General features: G+C 38.7%; 1 protein-coding gene across 2 annotated transcripts in view; it reads left to right on the top strand.

The window, feature by feature from the left end:
• Positions 1-17,913, top strand: part of kirrel1b (kirre like nephrin family adhesion molecule 1b) — a 97,249-nt gene that overhangs the window by 45,477 nt on the left and 33,859 nt on the right. For both annotated transcript variants that reach the window (XM_008433976.2, XM_008433977.2), the window contains exon 2: positions 13,972-14,121. In XM_008433976.2, the coding sequence (XP_008432198.1) occupies positions 13,972-14,121 (150 nt within the window). The remainder of the gene's footprint in view (positions 1-13,971; positions 14,122-17,913) is intronic.

The following is a 17,913-nucleotide window of genomic DNA, read 5'->3' on the forward strand; positions in this document are numbered from 1 at the left end:
ATATATATTTGATCTTGTATGCATAATGAATGTCTAATCATTCCATCCTTATAAAAAAGAATGGTTAAAATCCAGAGTTAAATGTCCAAAGTTAATGCAAGTGAAAAAATGGTTTCTTCACAATGTAATGGTATCCAGAATCACTGGAGCGTTAAACTGGGAATAGGCATGCTATGTTTTCCACAGAGAGGTCACGGTGTACACAAAACATCTTGCAATGCAATTCTTAACCTGCAGACCTTTCAGTTTTAGCTTGAGTGTGCATAAAACTTCTAAAAACTTGACATTTACATTTGACTTTTTTTTTGTTTCTGGATAACAGCCCAGTGCTTCTTCCTGCGGTATTACTGCAGTAATTCACTGCAACTTATTAACCATTAGATTAAACAGGATGAACATCTGTGTGGCAGAACACACTCCATTTTCTCCATTTCCTCCCTTTTTCTATTATCATTAGTAGTAAAGTATTCCTCATTTGCTGCTGAGGTTTTTTTTTTTTTTTTTTCTGTCCTGGCGTCAGAAGCTACAACGAGGTTATTTCTCCCTTCAACGATTCACTTCACAGCAGAATCCCATCTCCTCTGTGCCTCAGTGGAGCTCACATCACCAATTCTTATTGAAGAGGAAATCACACAGCCATTGCCTTAGTGAGGTCGTTATTTGGATAATGACTAATCTACTCCTGACTTGATTCCATTGCTCTGATCTGCCATCCAGGTTGGAGACAGAGGATGTGACTAACGATGTGGCTGCGACGCAGTCTGGAGATACACAAAACGCACACTCACACTCAAAGTCACTCGCTTGTTTATGAGCAGTAGACGCATATTTGAAAAATTCCCATTAATGACAAACACAAAACTCATCTTTCGTTAAATTTGCTCCAGCATCCCATTAGTCAGTTTAAGGGAATCACGTCAAAACAAGATAGTTGTCGCAAACATGTGAAATATAAAAAAAATTGTGACAAACCAGATCTGAAAATCACTGTTGTGTAGAATAATCTGACAATGTTGCCGTTTTCTCCACACACATCCAAAAGACAGGCTTTGCAGTAATGAAGAGAGATCCTACTGTACAAACAGTTTCATGATTACTCTGTTCGCTTGAGCCAGCAGATCAGATAAAAATGGGAAAGATTAAGACATGAGGAAGTATTTACATTGAGATGCTGCAATCTGTTTAATGTGGGATATTTAATACGGTCTACTATCAATATTTTGCTACATTCTGTGTTACTTTTGTGGCATACACTTTTATGAATAAAAACATAGGAAATATCACTTCACCTTCTAATCAGCTGGAGTTATGCTAAAGTTGATACATTTAAGCAAAGATGCTGCTGAAGACATTTCAGCTTTTTGGAGGAAATCCGTTGGTAAAACTTGTCTGACAAGGTGCTACATCCAGCAGCAAGACTACTTGGGGAAAAATGTCATTGAAGAAGGGTTTCTGCTTTAAACAGCTGGTTATTATTCAGGATCAGAATCACAGTCACATTGTGTCAGCACATAAGAAAAGTTCCTTTTTACTGATATGAATCATTAGATCACCTATTTCCTGTCAAATGTCTGAAAAAATGTGGTTTGGCAGAAAAGAAAAACTTTTCAATTCCAGGAGAAAATATCCCAGATGTTAATACAAAAAATGGTTAAAGTGGATATAAGAAGATATAAATATGTGATTATTAAATCTACTTCTACAGCAGGAGCGTATCTATTGCTGATTATTAGCAATAAATTGGATTTTCTAGATGTTAGCATTGGGCTAGTGATCTTGTGTGATATTTAAGCATACTAGCTGTGTTGTGATAAATTTATAACAACAAACTGTAATGTGTGGTTATTCATCCTCTGTTTTTCTTCTGGTATTCAGATTTTATACTATCCTACCCAACTCAGCCATGTTCCAGGTATAATTTGGTGAACTGTGGGATGTGCTAATTACTGTTCTCAGTGAGACACTAACTGCTATTTCAAGTGAAGATCAATAAAGGTGAATGTATTTGCATTTTAAAACTTATATATTATAAGTTTTAAACATAGGGGAGCAGGTATGTTCTAACCACATGGCAGCCATATTGAATTTTGAGGAGAGAAACATCCAACGTTCCCACGTTTGAGTTCAGACTTTGGTGAATGAACCTCCATCCATCCATCCATCTTCTTTACACCCTTGTCCCTCAGTGGGGTCGGGAGGGTTGCTGGTTCCTCTCCAGCCAACGTTCTGGGCGAGAGGTGGGGTCACCCTGGACAGGACGCCTGTCTGTCACAGGGGAACACAGAGACACACAGGACAAACAACCATGCACACACACACTCACCTAGGGACAATTTAGACATACCAATTAACCTCACAGTCATGTTTGTTTTGGACTGTGGGAGGAAACCGGAGTACCAGGAGAAAACCCACACAGGCACAGGGAGAACATGCAAACTCCATGCAGAAAGACCGGGGCCAGGAATCGAACCCAGAACTTTCTTGCTGCAAGGCAACAGCTCTACCAACTGCACCACTGTGCAGCCCATGATTGAACCTGTTTCTTCAAATTTATATGTTTTGAGTTTCTGTCATCCTTAAGGGTGTGAGAAGTCTCTGAAAATGTTTACAGGCCGGATAACTTTCACTGGTTCTGGAACAGATTCTCAACTTTGGGTCAAGCCAACAACCCTTTCAGTTCCTCTCACCGTCTTCTGCAGGGCCCTCCCCTCTGCCATATTACAGCTTGTAGGCAGTGATATTTCTTTCAGTTTTTTCATAAAGTGTTTCTAGGTTTGTTTTAATGAGTTTCTCGAAAGCGAGTTTTATTTGTTAAAGTATTTTAATTTGTATTGTCCATTGCAAAAATGCCCTCAATTAGTTCTTATTAATCTAGAAATGCCAAAACCCAAACACTCAACTAAGTTTGAGAAATACCATTTATTCAGACAAAGAGCAGCAAACTTTCTCTTTATCATTTTCTTACTTATTAAATGTATTAAACACTAAGGATCCCCAGGATCTTTTATTTTATAAAGACACACGCAGACAGTGGGTTTTTCATTTTGCTTAGTAAAAAATACAATAGAGTTGCAGATTTTCATACACAAATTTATTTTTAACTTCCTGCCTCTATCAACGAACACATAACACATATTATTTTATGTGTGACAATCTCTAAATTCAAAAAATGGAGTTGTCAGCTTACAAATAAAAACAAAAATTGCTATTAGCCAGAAAAAAGTCTGATTTATTCATTTCTACTATCCATCCATCCATTTCTTTACACCCTTGTCCCTCAGTGGGGTCAGGAGGGTTGCTGGTGCCCATCTCCAGCTAGCGTTCCGGGCAAGAGGCGGGGTCACCCTGGACAGGTCGCCAGTCTGTCACAGGGCAACACAGAGACACACAGGACACACAACCATGCACACACACACTCACACCTAGGGGCAATTTAGACATACCAATTAACCTGACAGTCATGTTTTTGGACTGTGGGAGGAAACCGGAGTACCCGGAGAAAATCCACACATGCAMAGGGAGAAAATGCAAACTCCATGCAGAAAGACCAGGGCTGGGAATCGAACCCAGAACCTTCTTGCTGCAAGGGAACAGCTCTACCAACTGCGCCACTGTGCAGCCCTCATTTCTATGATTTTTATTTTATTCTTATTATTATCAAGTACAACAGTAACTGATTTGCCCTTTCAGTCACTTTTAAGGGCACCAAACACACACATGCAAACACACAAGTATAATGTTGATATCCTTGCAGAGAGAAATACTTACACATGCAGAGAATTGCCCTCCTCTCCTCATGTTCTTTTTTTCAATATGTGCTCATTTGGTGATGTTAATGCAAGTAGGCATGTACAGTGTGCTCTAACCGTGCAGGGAGGGTCGCGTGTGTTTGTGTGTGTGTATTCTGATGCAAGTGTTTATGCAGATTTGTGAGCGTGCACACGTTTGTGTGCACTTACTGCTCTTAAAAACCAATTAACAGCGCGCAGCAGCAGCCACCCCCGCCTCCAAATGAAGAGGTGAATTAAACATCACCACAACCAGATGGAAAGAAATCAGAGAGAAAGAGAGATGGATAAATAATTGAAGACAGGGATGGGGGGGAGAGAGTAGGTCATAAAGAAAGGGGGAAATAAAACTGAAATAAGAGATGAAATGAAATGTAAGAAAGCAGAAGTCAATTAGAGAGACTCAGAAGGAGCTGTAGGGAAAAAGGAAAGGAAGACAGGGCAGGAGTTGCTGGCAGTGAGTCAGTGTGATTCTTATGTGTTTTTAGAGAAATGTGTGTGCATCTATCCCACTTTCAGGAAAAACAGTCAAAGAAACACAATCCGGCTGTTTGAAATACACAGCGGTATAATTAGGTTGGTTGCAGCAGTTATGATTAGACCAAACTCTCTTCAACTGAACTGAATAAGCTCAACTTTGACATCATTCTTTATGCATGCGTGATTCAATGTGTGTGTGCGTGTGTGTGTGCGTGCGTGCGTGTGTGTGTGCGTGCGTGGGAGGATTTGTGTTCTTGAGACTGAGAGAGAAAATTCAGAAACCAGTTTACCAAAAAAATAAATAAATAAATAACGAGTGCTGCCATCACACAGATCACACTAGAGTCACATTTCTTTCAAATGATGCAGTTTATTTATATCCAAGTATAAAAATAATGTGAAATACGTACAAAACTTGTCAGAGTTTCATCGTAATCACTTCTTTCCGTCACTAACATTACAAGTCCTGAGCATGACGGTAATTAAATTGTATTAAAATGAACTGAACTGATTTGAATTGGATTTGGACTAGATTTTATATCATTGTATTCGATTAGGATGTTTCTCTTCTTAAAGCTGCAGTATACAACTTGGCTGCATTTAGGAAAAATAGGTTTTGTTACATATTTGCTGTGACAGTATAATATGAGACAGATAATCTGAAAAGATCAATCTCCTCCACCTCCTCCCTCCTATCCTGGTCATAAGCAACAAATTAGAGCCCAGAGAAGCATCTTAGCGCTGTCAATTATGCCTGTGTATGCGTTGCTAAATGTGCTAATGGCAGAGACATAACTTTCTGGTTCAGGTTAATCTGTTAATAAAAATTTCTCAACACAAAGAGCTGGAAAAAAGAGTTATCATGTGTCCAGCATGTGATTTTCATAGTGTAGTTGTTTACGTGTGCCTGTGTGGACAAATATTTGAAAGAAACTGCTTTTGTGTAAGAATATGTTGCAGTTTGGTAAATCTTGACTACTAAAGTTTTGATGTGTGTGCGTACATCTGTGTGCATATGCTTTCAAATCCTATGTGCATAACTTTTAACAGTCCGTGTGCTACTTAGTTCCTGCATATAAATGTTGCTGACTTCCCCTGGTGTCTGTGTGTGTGAGAGAAAAAAGAGAGAGAGAGAGAGAGAGAGAGAGAGAGAGAGAGAGAGAGAGAGAGAGAGAGTGAGAGAGAGAGAGAAAGAGCAAGAGAGAGAGAGAGCCTTCCAATAGCTTCCTGGTTTGCTCTGCGGTCGGCATAACGCTGCTCCTCTGTGCTTCTGGAAGTGTTTGTGAGAGGAAATAAAAGCTGTGCTTGGCGGCGAGGGGACGCTGGGAAATCATGGAGCTTCTGTTTACAACAAACACCAAGCGAAGTGGGACACTCAGCGACAGTCTTTGTGCACGTCCCTCCGTGTCTGCCCCACTCTGTCCAACTCCATCTCTCTCTGTCTGATCTCCTGTACGTCTCTGTCAGATAAATGCCGGGTGCTTTGGAGGCATAAATGTTGCATGAATTATATTTCTAAGGCATCAAATAAACAGGCAGAAGTGAACTTTGCACTGCAGGAAAGATGCAGTTATTGGTTGTTGGATGCTGACCTCTGCGACTGAAGGACTGGGGTGACACTTGGCTTTGTGATGTGGACGAAAGTTTGTTTTAATTTCAATTAAATCTATTTAAACAGGATGGATACAGTCAAAAGAAGTCATGATGGAAACATGCTTTTGAACTTTCCTCACACGTACACGTCTGATTTCACTTCAATAATTCATCCCTCCTGTCTCGGCTGTCAGTCTCTCACATTCTCTCATGACAGTCCTTTGTTTTTGGCATTTTCCTCTGATGCAGCAGAGGACGTTCGGACACAGAAAATAAACTGGTAGTTAGTAAACAACTTTCATTTTCAAGCTTCATTTAGATGTTTATTTGAATTTTTTGTATTATTTTCATAAAGCCTCTTAATCGGCTTATCTTTGTCAGTTTGTAGAATAAGTATGAATAGGCATCAAAGTGATAAACACATTCACTGAGCCTTACGTTTGAGGAAAGAAATATGGATGTGCATGATCTGAAATCGGGTTTTCTTCAACCCTGTCCTGGCATTTTCAGATTTTTGAGTAATATTTTTATTCCCATAATTGTGTTCTGAATAGGACTGCACAATTAATCTGAATATTTTATTTATTTCACTCCCATACAATCAGAAAAACAACATAATGAACAAGTATTATTAAAAATATGATTTTGTCATATAGTTTCTGAGGAAATAGTGCATAAAAGACTCCCATTCAAAGAGGAAAATGCTGTAGAAATTGTAAATATATGCATGTGATCTAACAAATCTGGGGTTTTCCTAACAGAAATCGAGTTTTAATAACAATTCAATGACATTCACTATGAAATAACAGCTACAGAAAGATTGATTTGTGTATTACTTATTCAGCTGAAAATCTGGTCTCTATATCAAAAATACTCGTCATTTTGGAAGAGGCCAACATTTTTTCTATTTTTAGTATTGGAGTTGTGTTTAAATATAAAGTCAGAGGAATGAAACCCTAGATAGAAATATATATTTTCTACATGATGGCTGTTTATTCAGGCTGCTACATCTACAGAGTTACCTGAAGTTTGGCAGATATTGGTACATTTCCTCCTTCGCCATTTTGTTGTTTTACAGTTTTGGTTGATTTATATACAAATAATTTAGGTTATAGAAGAAGTAAACTGTACAGGATGTCACACTTGATTGAACTTCACTTAGTACCATTTAATTTTTCTAATTATTTTTAAAACATTAATCCTCTGAACTTGAAAATGTTGGAAACCTTTGACTATTTTTGGTAATGCTAACAATGATAGTCATGCTTATATACCTTGACATAAGGTGCTAAAGAAAGTGTAAAACAACTTTAAATAATTTTCTTTTTGGTTCCTAATTTAAATGATTAATGAACACTAATAAAAGATTGGAAAACTAAAATAATTACTGTCGCTGTTTTTACAAAACCTGGATCTTAGAAATCAGCTTATCAATGAATTTAGAAGAATTTTAGAAAGCAGCCTACTTTTTAATTTAGAAAATATATAACAAAAAGACAAATGTAAACAAGAAGAGTAAAGACATGCATTTTCTTTTGCTTTTGCCTCATCTGAATTCAGTTTCTTAAGCGCTACGGTAAATCACAAAGGTCACAAAACCTCTGAATATTTTTTTGACATTTTACTTTGAAATTTTTTCATAACAATTCCATCCAGCTCAGAGGAACAAATATTTTTGCTCCTATCCAGGTTTTGCCCTTTGCTGCCATTTTCGAAATAGCAAAAATATTCACTTGGCATACAGAGCACAAAGAGCAGCAGATATGCATGCAGGCATGCGTGTAAACACAGACAATGTTCTTATGAGCCCACGTGGAGACGGCATGCCCTCTCCTGCCTGAGAACGATGGTTGAAATGGGAGCGCGCTGCAGCCCAGAGGCAGAGCTGCACCATGAATACAAGGAAAGGGTCAGCGCGGCGGCGGCGTTTGGGGTGGGGATTCAAAGAATCAACGCTCCAGGGTTCAAATGGTTGTAGTTTGGGGTTACAAATATTGCAAGCCGACTGCTCGTTTTGACATAACGTTGCTTCGCTTTCAGGAAGTTCTGTTCAGCCTCAGGCGGCCATATTAAACTTGTACTGCGAGGAAACAGATATTGCATTCCCTTGTCTAATAATAGGATAGGAGAGAGTTCTTGAACTCCTCGCAATTATGTTGCTTTACATATCAACTTGAATTCCAGCAGAGTTACTGCGTTAAAGTTTATGCTTCATAAGAGTGTCATCAATGGTGTTTTTTACTGTGACAGTTATTTTTCTTAACCACGATTAGCTAAGCAAAGAAATTCTGAGAGCTGCACTTTGCTGCTTTATTTTTCGCTTTTCCTCTCACATTCTTGATTTTACTGAAAATGTGTGAAGTGCTTGTAAAATAGACATTCACCTGAAAGCCAACACCTCAGCGTTCACAAGAGAGAGACGAGAGGCATATCGGGATAGAGACAAGCCATAAGGTACAATCAGCCATGACTGGAGTGTCTTGAATTGCAGAAGCGACGAGAGCTTTGGGTTCGATGTGCATGAAATGCAGCTTCCTATTCTAGTCCAATCAAATCTTTTTATGAACATGGCAAGTATCGTATTAATGTCACTTTTCTAAGATGTGATCTCACTACAAGACGTGTAGTTACATGTAAAATGACATATCAGAGGTGAATTTAAAACCCTCACAAAGTGGTGACCAATAATAAGAGAAAATGTGGCTTTGAGGGCTTTTGTTAATGGTGCTTTTTGTCCATCAGAGGCAAAAACAGAAACTGGCATTATATTCCCAAAGGGAGATAAAATGGTTGGTCAAAAAACTGTACAACATTCTCACCTTATTTGAATTTAGCCTGCTCTTTATTGACTGTTAGTACCAGATGTTACTCAACTGGGCATTTACTTACTAATTAAGTTTGAATTAATAGGGATACTTCGACACAATTTGTTGGTTTTTACTCATTTGTTCTTAAATTTTCCACTAATCTGTAAATATCTCTTTCAGCTTTAATTCCTGGATTTTATCAAAGATTTTAGTGAATCTTCTCCATCTGAATATTAATACTACGCCTCATATTTAATGTTGTACTAAGATTTTGCTATTACACATATACTTTCTTCTTAAGTGATTTGAATGGTTTGAGATACCAGATGTCACCAAAGCTTTGCCTGAGGAGAAAAAAGACCAAAATGAATAAAAGTGATTATAGAGGATAATATGATTAGGCATCCCTGGTTTTTATTGTGAAGCTCCGTCTATTGTACCAGTGGGTCATTATGTGGTGAGAGTGTGAGAGGAGGAGAACATCATCCCCCAGGGTGATGCTGCTGCGATGGAAACGATGGAGACGATGAGGCTGGAAGAGACGGCCGAGCGGCAGAGACAGCTGTGATGAAACGGGATCTGGAGAAGTAAAGAAACACGAGACGATGGTTCGATTAAATCATCCAAATTTTAGCAAAACGATATATAAAAGAAATATACAGAGGAATATTTAAATATGTTGTAAAAGCCAGATGCATAAACTCCTGGTAAAATATACTTAAGCTTGTGGTTGTAATGTAATAAATTGTAAATGATTTTAAGCAGTGGGCACGTTTGCAAGGACATGTTGACTGTAAACCTACAATGCAACAAAGACTAAGCAGCAAGAAGAAGAGAGTCTGAAACAAGAGAAGAAGAAGAGGAGAAGATATTAGGGTGTGTGTGTGTGTGTGCGTGTGTGTGTGTGTGTGTGTGTGTATTTGGGAGGGTGGGGACAAGTAGGGTGGGTTTCCCGTAGGGTTAATTACATCTCTGTTCTCTGTCAGTGTGACTTTCTCCTCTGCGATCTGAGTAGCCGCTTCAGGCTGACAGGCCACACACGACATGCCCACATTCACAAAAAAATGCACACAAAAATACTCCCACACACACATTCACCGTTAAACATCACGACACAATAACAGAAAAATGTTCCTCCTTCTCCTACTCTTTTCTATTTCTCTCCTCTCGCTGAGAGAAACTGTAAACTCACAGAGGTGCATCCCAGGAGAAAACTTGTTGTTGAGAGCCGAGTTCTACACGCAGAAGAAAGCCTGTGCTTGTAATAGCTGTTAATTTTGCATAAATCATGCAGAACATGACCCACATGTAAATCACTCATGTCAGCAGGATATCACTTTCCAGCAGCTTCTTCTTCTTCTTCTTCTCCAAGGGGAACAGCTTTACTTTTCATTGTTTTGTCTCATCAATTATGTTTGTCTTTGATTTTTTTTTTCAAGAACAATGACGTAAAAATGTATCAATATTTGACATAGATTTCAGGATGCAATATGTTGGTATTCACACAAGTCCTAACAGTAAAGCGAAACTAGTTGATCAAATGTTAGAAATATATTATTTGTGTTTTTTCTAGCTGAGAAATAAATGTACTATGGATTTGTGGTTCACAAAAGTATGTCTGCAAGGGAATTTATCAAAGAAGTGACATCTATCAAAACATATCTCTTCACAACACAATATTTTAGGGTTTATATTTAGACATTTAGCTTTGCCCAGAGCCTCAGTCGAACAAGTATTTGACAGCTTTCAAAATCCTGGAATTAGATTCATTCATCTCCGTGTTCTCGATAAGCGAGGAAAGAAAAAAGAAACAAAAAATAGGGAAACTGATTTTTTCAAAAACTTATTTCCTTTCCTATTGCCTAAGACTTCTTTCCCTTTCATCCATCCATCTTATTGTTTTCCTTTCCTCCTTCCATTTTTGGATTTTTCCAGGTTCCATATTTGAATCCAGCCCAGTGGATAAATATCTGCCTTAAAATGATTGTGAAAAATTGTATTTATACTTTATAAATGGGGCTGAAGAGAACAGAGAACTCTGGAAAGTTATGGAAAAGTCTACTGAAGCACTGTCTGACAGACTGTGTGCATCTGAAAGGAACGTCAAACCATCATCAACTCTCTCCTCACCCTAAACTCCTGGGTGAACAAAGATCGCCCCAACAGAAGGCGTGTGACAGTACAGAAGGTCACAAAGACTGTATAGATTAGGTCCTATAAGGGTAATGCCGTCTATTTTGTATGTTAATGTTTATGACACCATCAGGAACAAAACACTGTGTGTGGCAGGTCTGGAAGGGCCTCCAGAAAATAAAACAAACTTTTCTTCTTCATTGTTAAACATTGGCTCTATGTTGTAACATCTAGCCGACAGTGAGAATGAAAGGATCAATTTTAAACGAACCAAAACTCTAAAGTCAAATTTCACATCTGTCCAAGCAGAGAGAAGGTTTTCCTGAGCAATAGTAACTCTAAGCACTCGATTTGTTTGTTTGAGAAATCCCACCATCCTTTCAGAGCGAGGTCTGTTCTGTTCTGTGCTGAGCAAACAGCTCAAACTTCATCAAGCTGCATGACTGGATGAAACGGAAAATACTTACTGCTACTGAAGGTGACTGCGTCACATCATAACAGCAAAGATTTCCATACATTTAATATAGATATATGTGTGAACGTGATAATTTACCTTGATAAATTGTGTTGAAGTACAATTTATATACTTAAATATTTTGTGTAATCATCTTGCCATTCATTAGGACTTGTTTTAAATGTGATCATTTTCATGATAAGCAAACTTAAAGCCATTATTTCTGCCACAGTTTGCATCATTGTCAGTGGCTGCGAGAATAAATTAAGAGAATAATTTCACTTAATGGAAACGCAAACAATTTTAAAAAAGAGTCATGTGATCAACAACACAATGTTACTACTGGTGGAAAAGACGAAGAAGACGAAAGGAAGTGGCAGAATTATGGTTCAACAAGATTTGTAATGGAAAAGCAGTTAGTGTTAAGGTGTTTTGTAAAAAAATTTAACCTTACACTACAGTTCTGTAAAATATGTGTGAAACAGCAGCATCAGGTTTTACCCACTGGTACTTCTATGACTTATCTTTAGCAGTGAGGTTGGAGGGCCTCCTTCCCATGACCCTAGTCTTTAACTTCCTACAGATTCTTTATCAGATTTAAAGACTGTGTCACTCCAAACGTTAATATTACTTCCACTCAGAAGAAACATATTGGTACAATTAAATGATGACGTCAAACATAAATCTGCCAGGTATATGATAAAAGTTGGGCTTAGCTGTACATAACCCACTGTACTCAGACTATGTTACGATTTTGAGTTGCTGATGGGATTTATTTCACCTATAACCACAAAGAACAAATGTGTGAAATTCCTAACAGGAATTTATCTTAGAATTATCTCAGTATTTAATCATTACAGATACATTTTATTTTCTAACGTTGCAATAAAAAGTTATCCTGAATGAGAGTATGTATGCACGAGGGAAACTCTGAAATTTCTTTCATGAGCTCAATTTTAACCGAAGCCAAGCAGCCTTCTTTAATAACAAGGAAGTGCTTTAAACCAGATTTTTCCCTAAATTTTAAATGAAAACACAGATACCAGCAGGCAGTCGCTGCAGTTGTCCTCTGAAATCAGAAGCAAAGATAAAGAAACATCAAAGCCCTCCTTGTGAGAAGTCTGGAGATCCCGGCCCCTCTGTAAAGGAGCTATTCACACAAATAACACAACATGTGTAATCCTCCTGACAAATCCGTAAATCTCTCTGTTCTGTGCACCTTTGTGGTTGAATCCCGCAGAGATGCGTCCCTCAGATCCACGGCCTGCTTTATTAACCAGTTTTTTTTTGTTGCCTTAATTAGCTAATAGGATTGTTTTAACCATGATCCAAGAACAGAATAGCCCACGGGAAGACAAACACCGACTCTGTGGAAGTGTGTGTGTGTGTGTGGGGGGGGTGTGCATGCACCCTGTGTGTGCATGCATGCAAGACTGAGTACATATGCCTGTATTCTCTCTGTCAGGAGTGAGTCGATGAGATGTGTGTGTGTGTTAATGTGCACAAGTGCATACATTTGGTGTGATTGATCGCCGCTTGTGCCTGGGTGTGCACGCACGAGCCCTTTCACGTGCGTGTGCATTTGTAATCTGAGGCAGCCACCACTCTCTCTCCTTCTCTCCGCCTTAATTAACGTGGCTTCTTGCGAGACTTTCCTACGGAATATGAAACAATTTTACCTGATGATGCAAACAGCTGAAAACACTGGCTCCCTTCGTGCCTCGCCTCTTCACCTAACACTTTCTTTTTATGCGAGAGCGTTAATGGCTGCCAGTGCTACACTTGTAGTTTTTATATCTGTGTCTTTTAGTGGTGCAGCAATTGCCAAAAGGCTTATTTTGCTGCAAGAAATGTGTGTATGTAAGCAAAATCCTTTGTACTGTGTGATGAAAAAAGCTGTATCACAGCTCGCCAATGATGTTCCTGCAGCACAAGAGCTGGCTTACACATCTGTGCACAGATGCACACAGTCCAACACACAAATTTGAGCCTCGGAGAAGTCCAAGGAAAACCTTGGAAAGAGGGCAAGAAGGAGACAAAGCAGCGGCAGAAGGCACAGAGGAATGACAAATATGGGAATTTGAGGAACTGAGCTTTGAGCGCAGCCAATATATTGAAATGATTAATAGGATTTTATAAAGTAAAATCTCTAAATCCCTGTGTGTCCTTCCCCTTGGCTGATACAGTATTCATGTGGACATACAGTCCCAGCAACAAAATTCATATTTCTTTGACATTCTCACATTTTTTTTATGTTACAACTGCAAATGTCCATTTTATCGACTATTTATGCGATAAACTAACAAATCAACACATTAATCACAATTAATTATTTCAGCCCTACATTAAACCTCTCCATAACTCATAATATTCCAAGAAAATGCACTAAAGTTTATGGTTGTAACATTGCAAAATGTATAAAATCTAAAGGAGAATAAATACTTCTGCAAGACACAGCGACTCCGTTCAGACAGGATTTATATTGAAATGCCCTCGTGATAAAAACAAATACTAAAATCAGACTATAAATATACTATATACTCAATGAAAGCACACAACAAATTACTCCAGCTGCCATCATACAGACAGACGTGAGTCAATAAGATCAGAGAGGCCGTGTGTCGCTCAATACGGCATAATAAAGGATGGCAGCTCATGGCCAAGACGCAATGAACAGATCCTAAAATTGATTTCTTTCTTTGTCCTTCTGTTGCAGTGTGCTGTGTGCGATTCTCCCAGGAGCCGGCCGACCAGTCAGTGGTGCTGGGAGAACGAGTGGTGCTGTCCTGCGTGGTCTTCAACTACACGGGCATCGTCCAGTGGACCAAGGACGGCTTGGCTTTGGGCGTCGGAGAAGGTCTTCGAGGTAAAGGGAGGGGGAAGAAACTGTGTAAAATGAGGAGGGGGAAAAAAAAGGTTCCACTTTATGCAGCTGCAGAGATCAAAGGGGAGTAAAGAGGAGAATTAGTTTAGATATGGTTTCGGTTCAGTTGGGGCAAAAAGAAACCTGGCAAAAAGGTGTTATGGTTGAAAAGTTTAGTTTTTACACAAGTGATTGGTGTAGCATGCAGGAGAGAGTTAAATGCTCAAAAATCCTCACTAGTGACAATCTGGGCAAAAATGAGTCCGGCGTATCATGGTGAATTAGAGAAAATCCCTCACACTGCTCATAAAAGCAGACACGCATTCGCATTTACATTTTAAGCCGACACGCACATCCGGACCAGCTTATTGAGGGCGAAACAGAAGAATACCCTTCAGTTCAGAGGAAGGGAGAGCGTCACATGAAACCTAAAGAAGTCGGAGTTATGGGGTCAAACCTTTTCCACACAGAGAAGCCGCTCTCTCTGGTGATCAAAGGGACCAGAAATGAAAAAGTAATGAGTTAGAGGTCAGAAAAAAGTAAAAGAACTTACCTCAGTTATTTACATGAACAAGGTTTGGGCCACTGAGGTTTACTATGTAGCACTGTGGATCTGCTGGTACGTAGATATTTTAACTCAAGACACATTTTTGGCAAGACTTTCAGCTGTCAAATGGAAATTAGCTCAAAAAGAGCCTGAGATCTCAACAGAACGATGGATTATCTGTATAAATTTAACAGTTTAAATGTGAGTAAAAATACGTCTTAAGTCAAGACTTATTCCGATGAACTAAGAATCATACATTAGTTGGAATGCTTATTTTTTAGTGATGCATTCATTTGTCTTTCTTTTTGATCGACGCTGGCTACATGATGATGAAACATAACATGTCTTTAACAATATCTTGGGGAAAAATAAGAATGTCCCTTGTTTATTGTTTGTTTTTTGTAATAGTCAGTATTTCACACCATTAAGTTCAGGTTTCACTTGTACATTTAATTTGTGTTTTACACTTCTATAACTCTAAAGTAGTGCAAATGCAAAATAAGCATTAAATATGATCCATTCTTGTGTCAATTTGTGCTTTTCATGTAGAGATTATGAATTGTAGCTGAGACTTAGTAAAAAACAATGAAATCACCCTTTAGTCTTCAGGAGTTGACGGGAAGGTGAAGTAGATGCCAATAGCATTGTTAGCAGCTAACAGTTAGTCATTTTTGACATTTCCACGGTGCAACAGAACAGATCACTCCTTCCTCGTCTATCACCGTGTTTCAGTTTCAAACACCTGGTGCCAAAAATGCAGACAAAAAAATCAATGAGGTCTTCTTTACAGCTTTTCTAACACCATCACTGCCGAGCCCATCTTTATGAATTCAGACTGTCTGGTGTTACTGTACATGATGAGACAGATTAAATATAGAACTGCAACTATGTTTCTTCAAAATCTGTGTGCAAATTCATCTCAAAGATCCTGTTTTGAAATCAAAGTCAAATGTTGATTTTATTTACATTCTTCCTCTGTCCCTTGATGCTGTTTTGTTAGCTCATGTGAATTACTAACACTTGGATATTGGAAAGCATTCTGTGTTTACCGCCTTTTTCACACCTGCTGAAAACTGTTGCACGGTGCTTTAGCACAACCTACTAAAAAAATACCAATTATCTACTTGTTACTGGATAGTGTGGGAGTTTCCTAACGTTGCAAATGAACGTTGGTGTCTGGAGAGAGCTGGAGTTGAAGTGGTTCAAATGTAGCTTTCTGTTCAACTGTCAGGAAATTCAGGAAAGGAAAGCAAGTCTTGACCCAGGCTCATTTCACCAAGGGAGATAAACTGCTGATTCAGACTGATATCTTCTAGCAGTGAAGAGAGCACTCTGAGGGACTCCTGAATCCCACCAACACATCCTCTGTCAGGAGAGGCAGAGCGTCAGAGGAAGTTAAGAAGCTCCTTAGTGACAAGGTGCTGCGCCTGGATAACATTCTCCCAGAGCCGTAAAGGCTCTGACACCGAAGTGTAGCTCTGGCTGACATGACTTTTCAAATCACGTGGAGGTCAGGAAAGTGCCAAAAAAGGGCAGGCAAGAGAGAGGCTGTCCTGTTATTTCAGAGTAGCCACAACACTCACTGTCCATAAGTAAGCTAAGAAAGATTTCTGAGGAAGATCTTCATGTACGACGTTCACATGCAGAGCTCTTCACATGAAGACCTCGGCGATCATCACCCTTCACAGGATCACCTCTGACTTTATGCCCTAAACATGTTTTAGTGCCACTAGAAATGAATTCATCTGGTTCCTGAACAGTTTGAGTGATACAAAGTTCAAAAATGTTTCTGACGAATTTAAACTTTCCTCAAATTGAGAATTTCAGGTAAACAAAAGTATTTTTAATTTACTTTTTACTTGAAATTTAATTCAGTTGTAAAAAGGCTCAGAAACATTTAGCGACTTTTACTCAAAAATCACACCTGACACATCCATTCATTAAACCTGGCCAAATACAGCAGGCATCCAGTTGTTGTTGCTCAGGATTTGTTTTCTGAACAAAAAGAAAGAAAAACAGTCCACCCCCATCATTTAGGAAAGTATAAATTTCTTAATATGCATGTTTAATTTATTGTAGGTAAAACAAAAATAAACCAAAGCAACTTTACTCTGCATTTAGATTTTTTTTATCTGATTGAGTAGGTTCAATGTAACAATTTTGGCCTAAATGTTAAAAAGTCTGGACATCTCTGCTGCAGAGATGGAACGGGGAGGGTTTGGGTTTTTGAGGCAGAGGTGGAGGATGGGTGTAGATCATATGATTTAAGAAAGAGCTGAAGACATGAACTCTGACCTTTTCAGGAAGCAAAATATTGATAAAATAGTTCTCGTATTCACTAAATCCAGCAGCAAAACTGCTTGGAGTTAACTTCTTAGTATTGCAGTTTAGTGTCATATATTTGAAGTAGCATATTAGTTTATCAATCCATGAATTATTAATAATCAGAGGGAACCTTACACTACATGTGAGTAAAAGAACATAAGCTGCTCAATAAAACACGAATTTTCTGCTGTAGTAAAACAAAACTTCTGATGGTGACATGTCTGATTGTGAGGCTGTTTTTATTAACTTTATTTAGTGATCAGCATGTTTAACTCAGGCATAACTGAGCAGGCTCTTGGAATATGTTCCAGACTATAAATATGACTCTACGGCGTCTAAATCTTCCAGCAGGCTGCCGACATTTCCAAATCCTACGTAATCCACGTCAGACAGAGGTTGAAGGCTCAAAAGGATGAAATAAAGGAAGTTTCTGTGATCCTGTTGCGGCTGAATCCTCTTGTTGCTTCTCCGTTGAGCTCGGTGTTTCTGCACGAAACTCTCTCCTCAGTTATAATTACAATAACAGACAATTTTTAAATCTATAACTGTTTGCTCAAAACACATAGCAAAGAGCTAAAATGTTTTTTTTTTCCTCTGCTTACCGAAATATTGTTGAACGAAACCACGCTCTGCTATTTACTCTGCTTCCATTTTTCATTATTAGGAAATCTGGAGAATCTGATCAATTTTACCGACAGTTTTTGGCTGTGAGCTTGTTTGTTTGGAATGGTTATGAGTCTATTTAGCACATTATTTCACTGTTGCATTCTGCAAACCTGCAGCCTCAGAGTTGCAGAAGGACGTCTTTAGCCTGTTATCAAGCAAACGCTCCAGCTCGGCATGCGCAGGGTCACTGTGATGATTTAACATGTGACGGAGTTCTGGTGCTCAACTCATTTTACCTCGCAGGTTCAGTAAAGGTC

Source organism: Poecilia reticulata, linkage group LG17, assembly GCF_000633615.1.
Source record: "Poecilia reticulata strain Guanapo linkage group LG17, Guppy_female_1.0+MT, whole genome shotgun sequence".
NCBI classification, from domain to species: domain Eukaryota; kingdom Metazoa; phylum Chordata; class Actinopteri; order Cyprinodontiformes; family Poeciliidae; genus Poecilia; species Poecilia reticulata.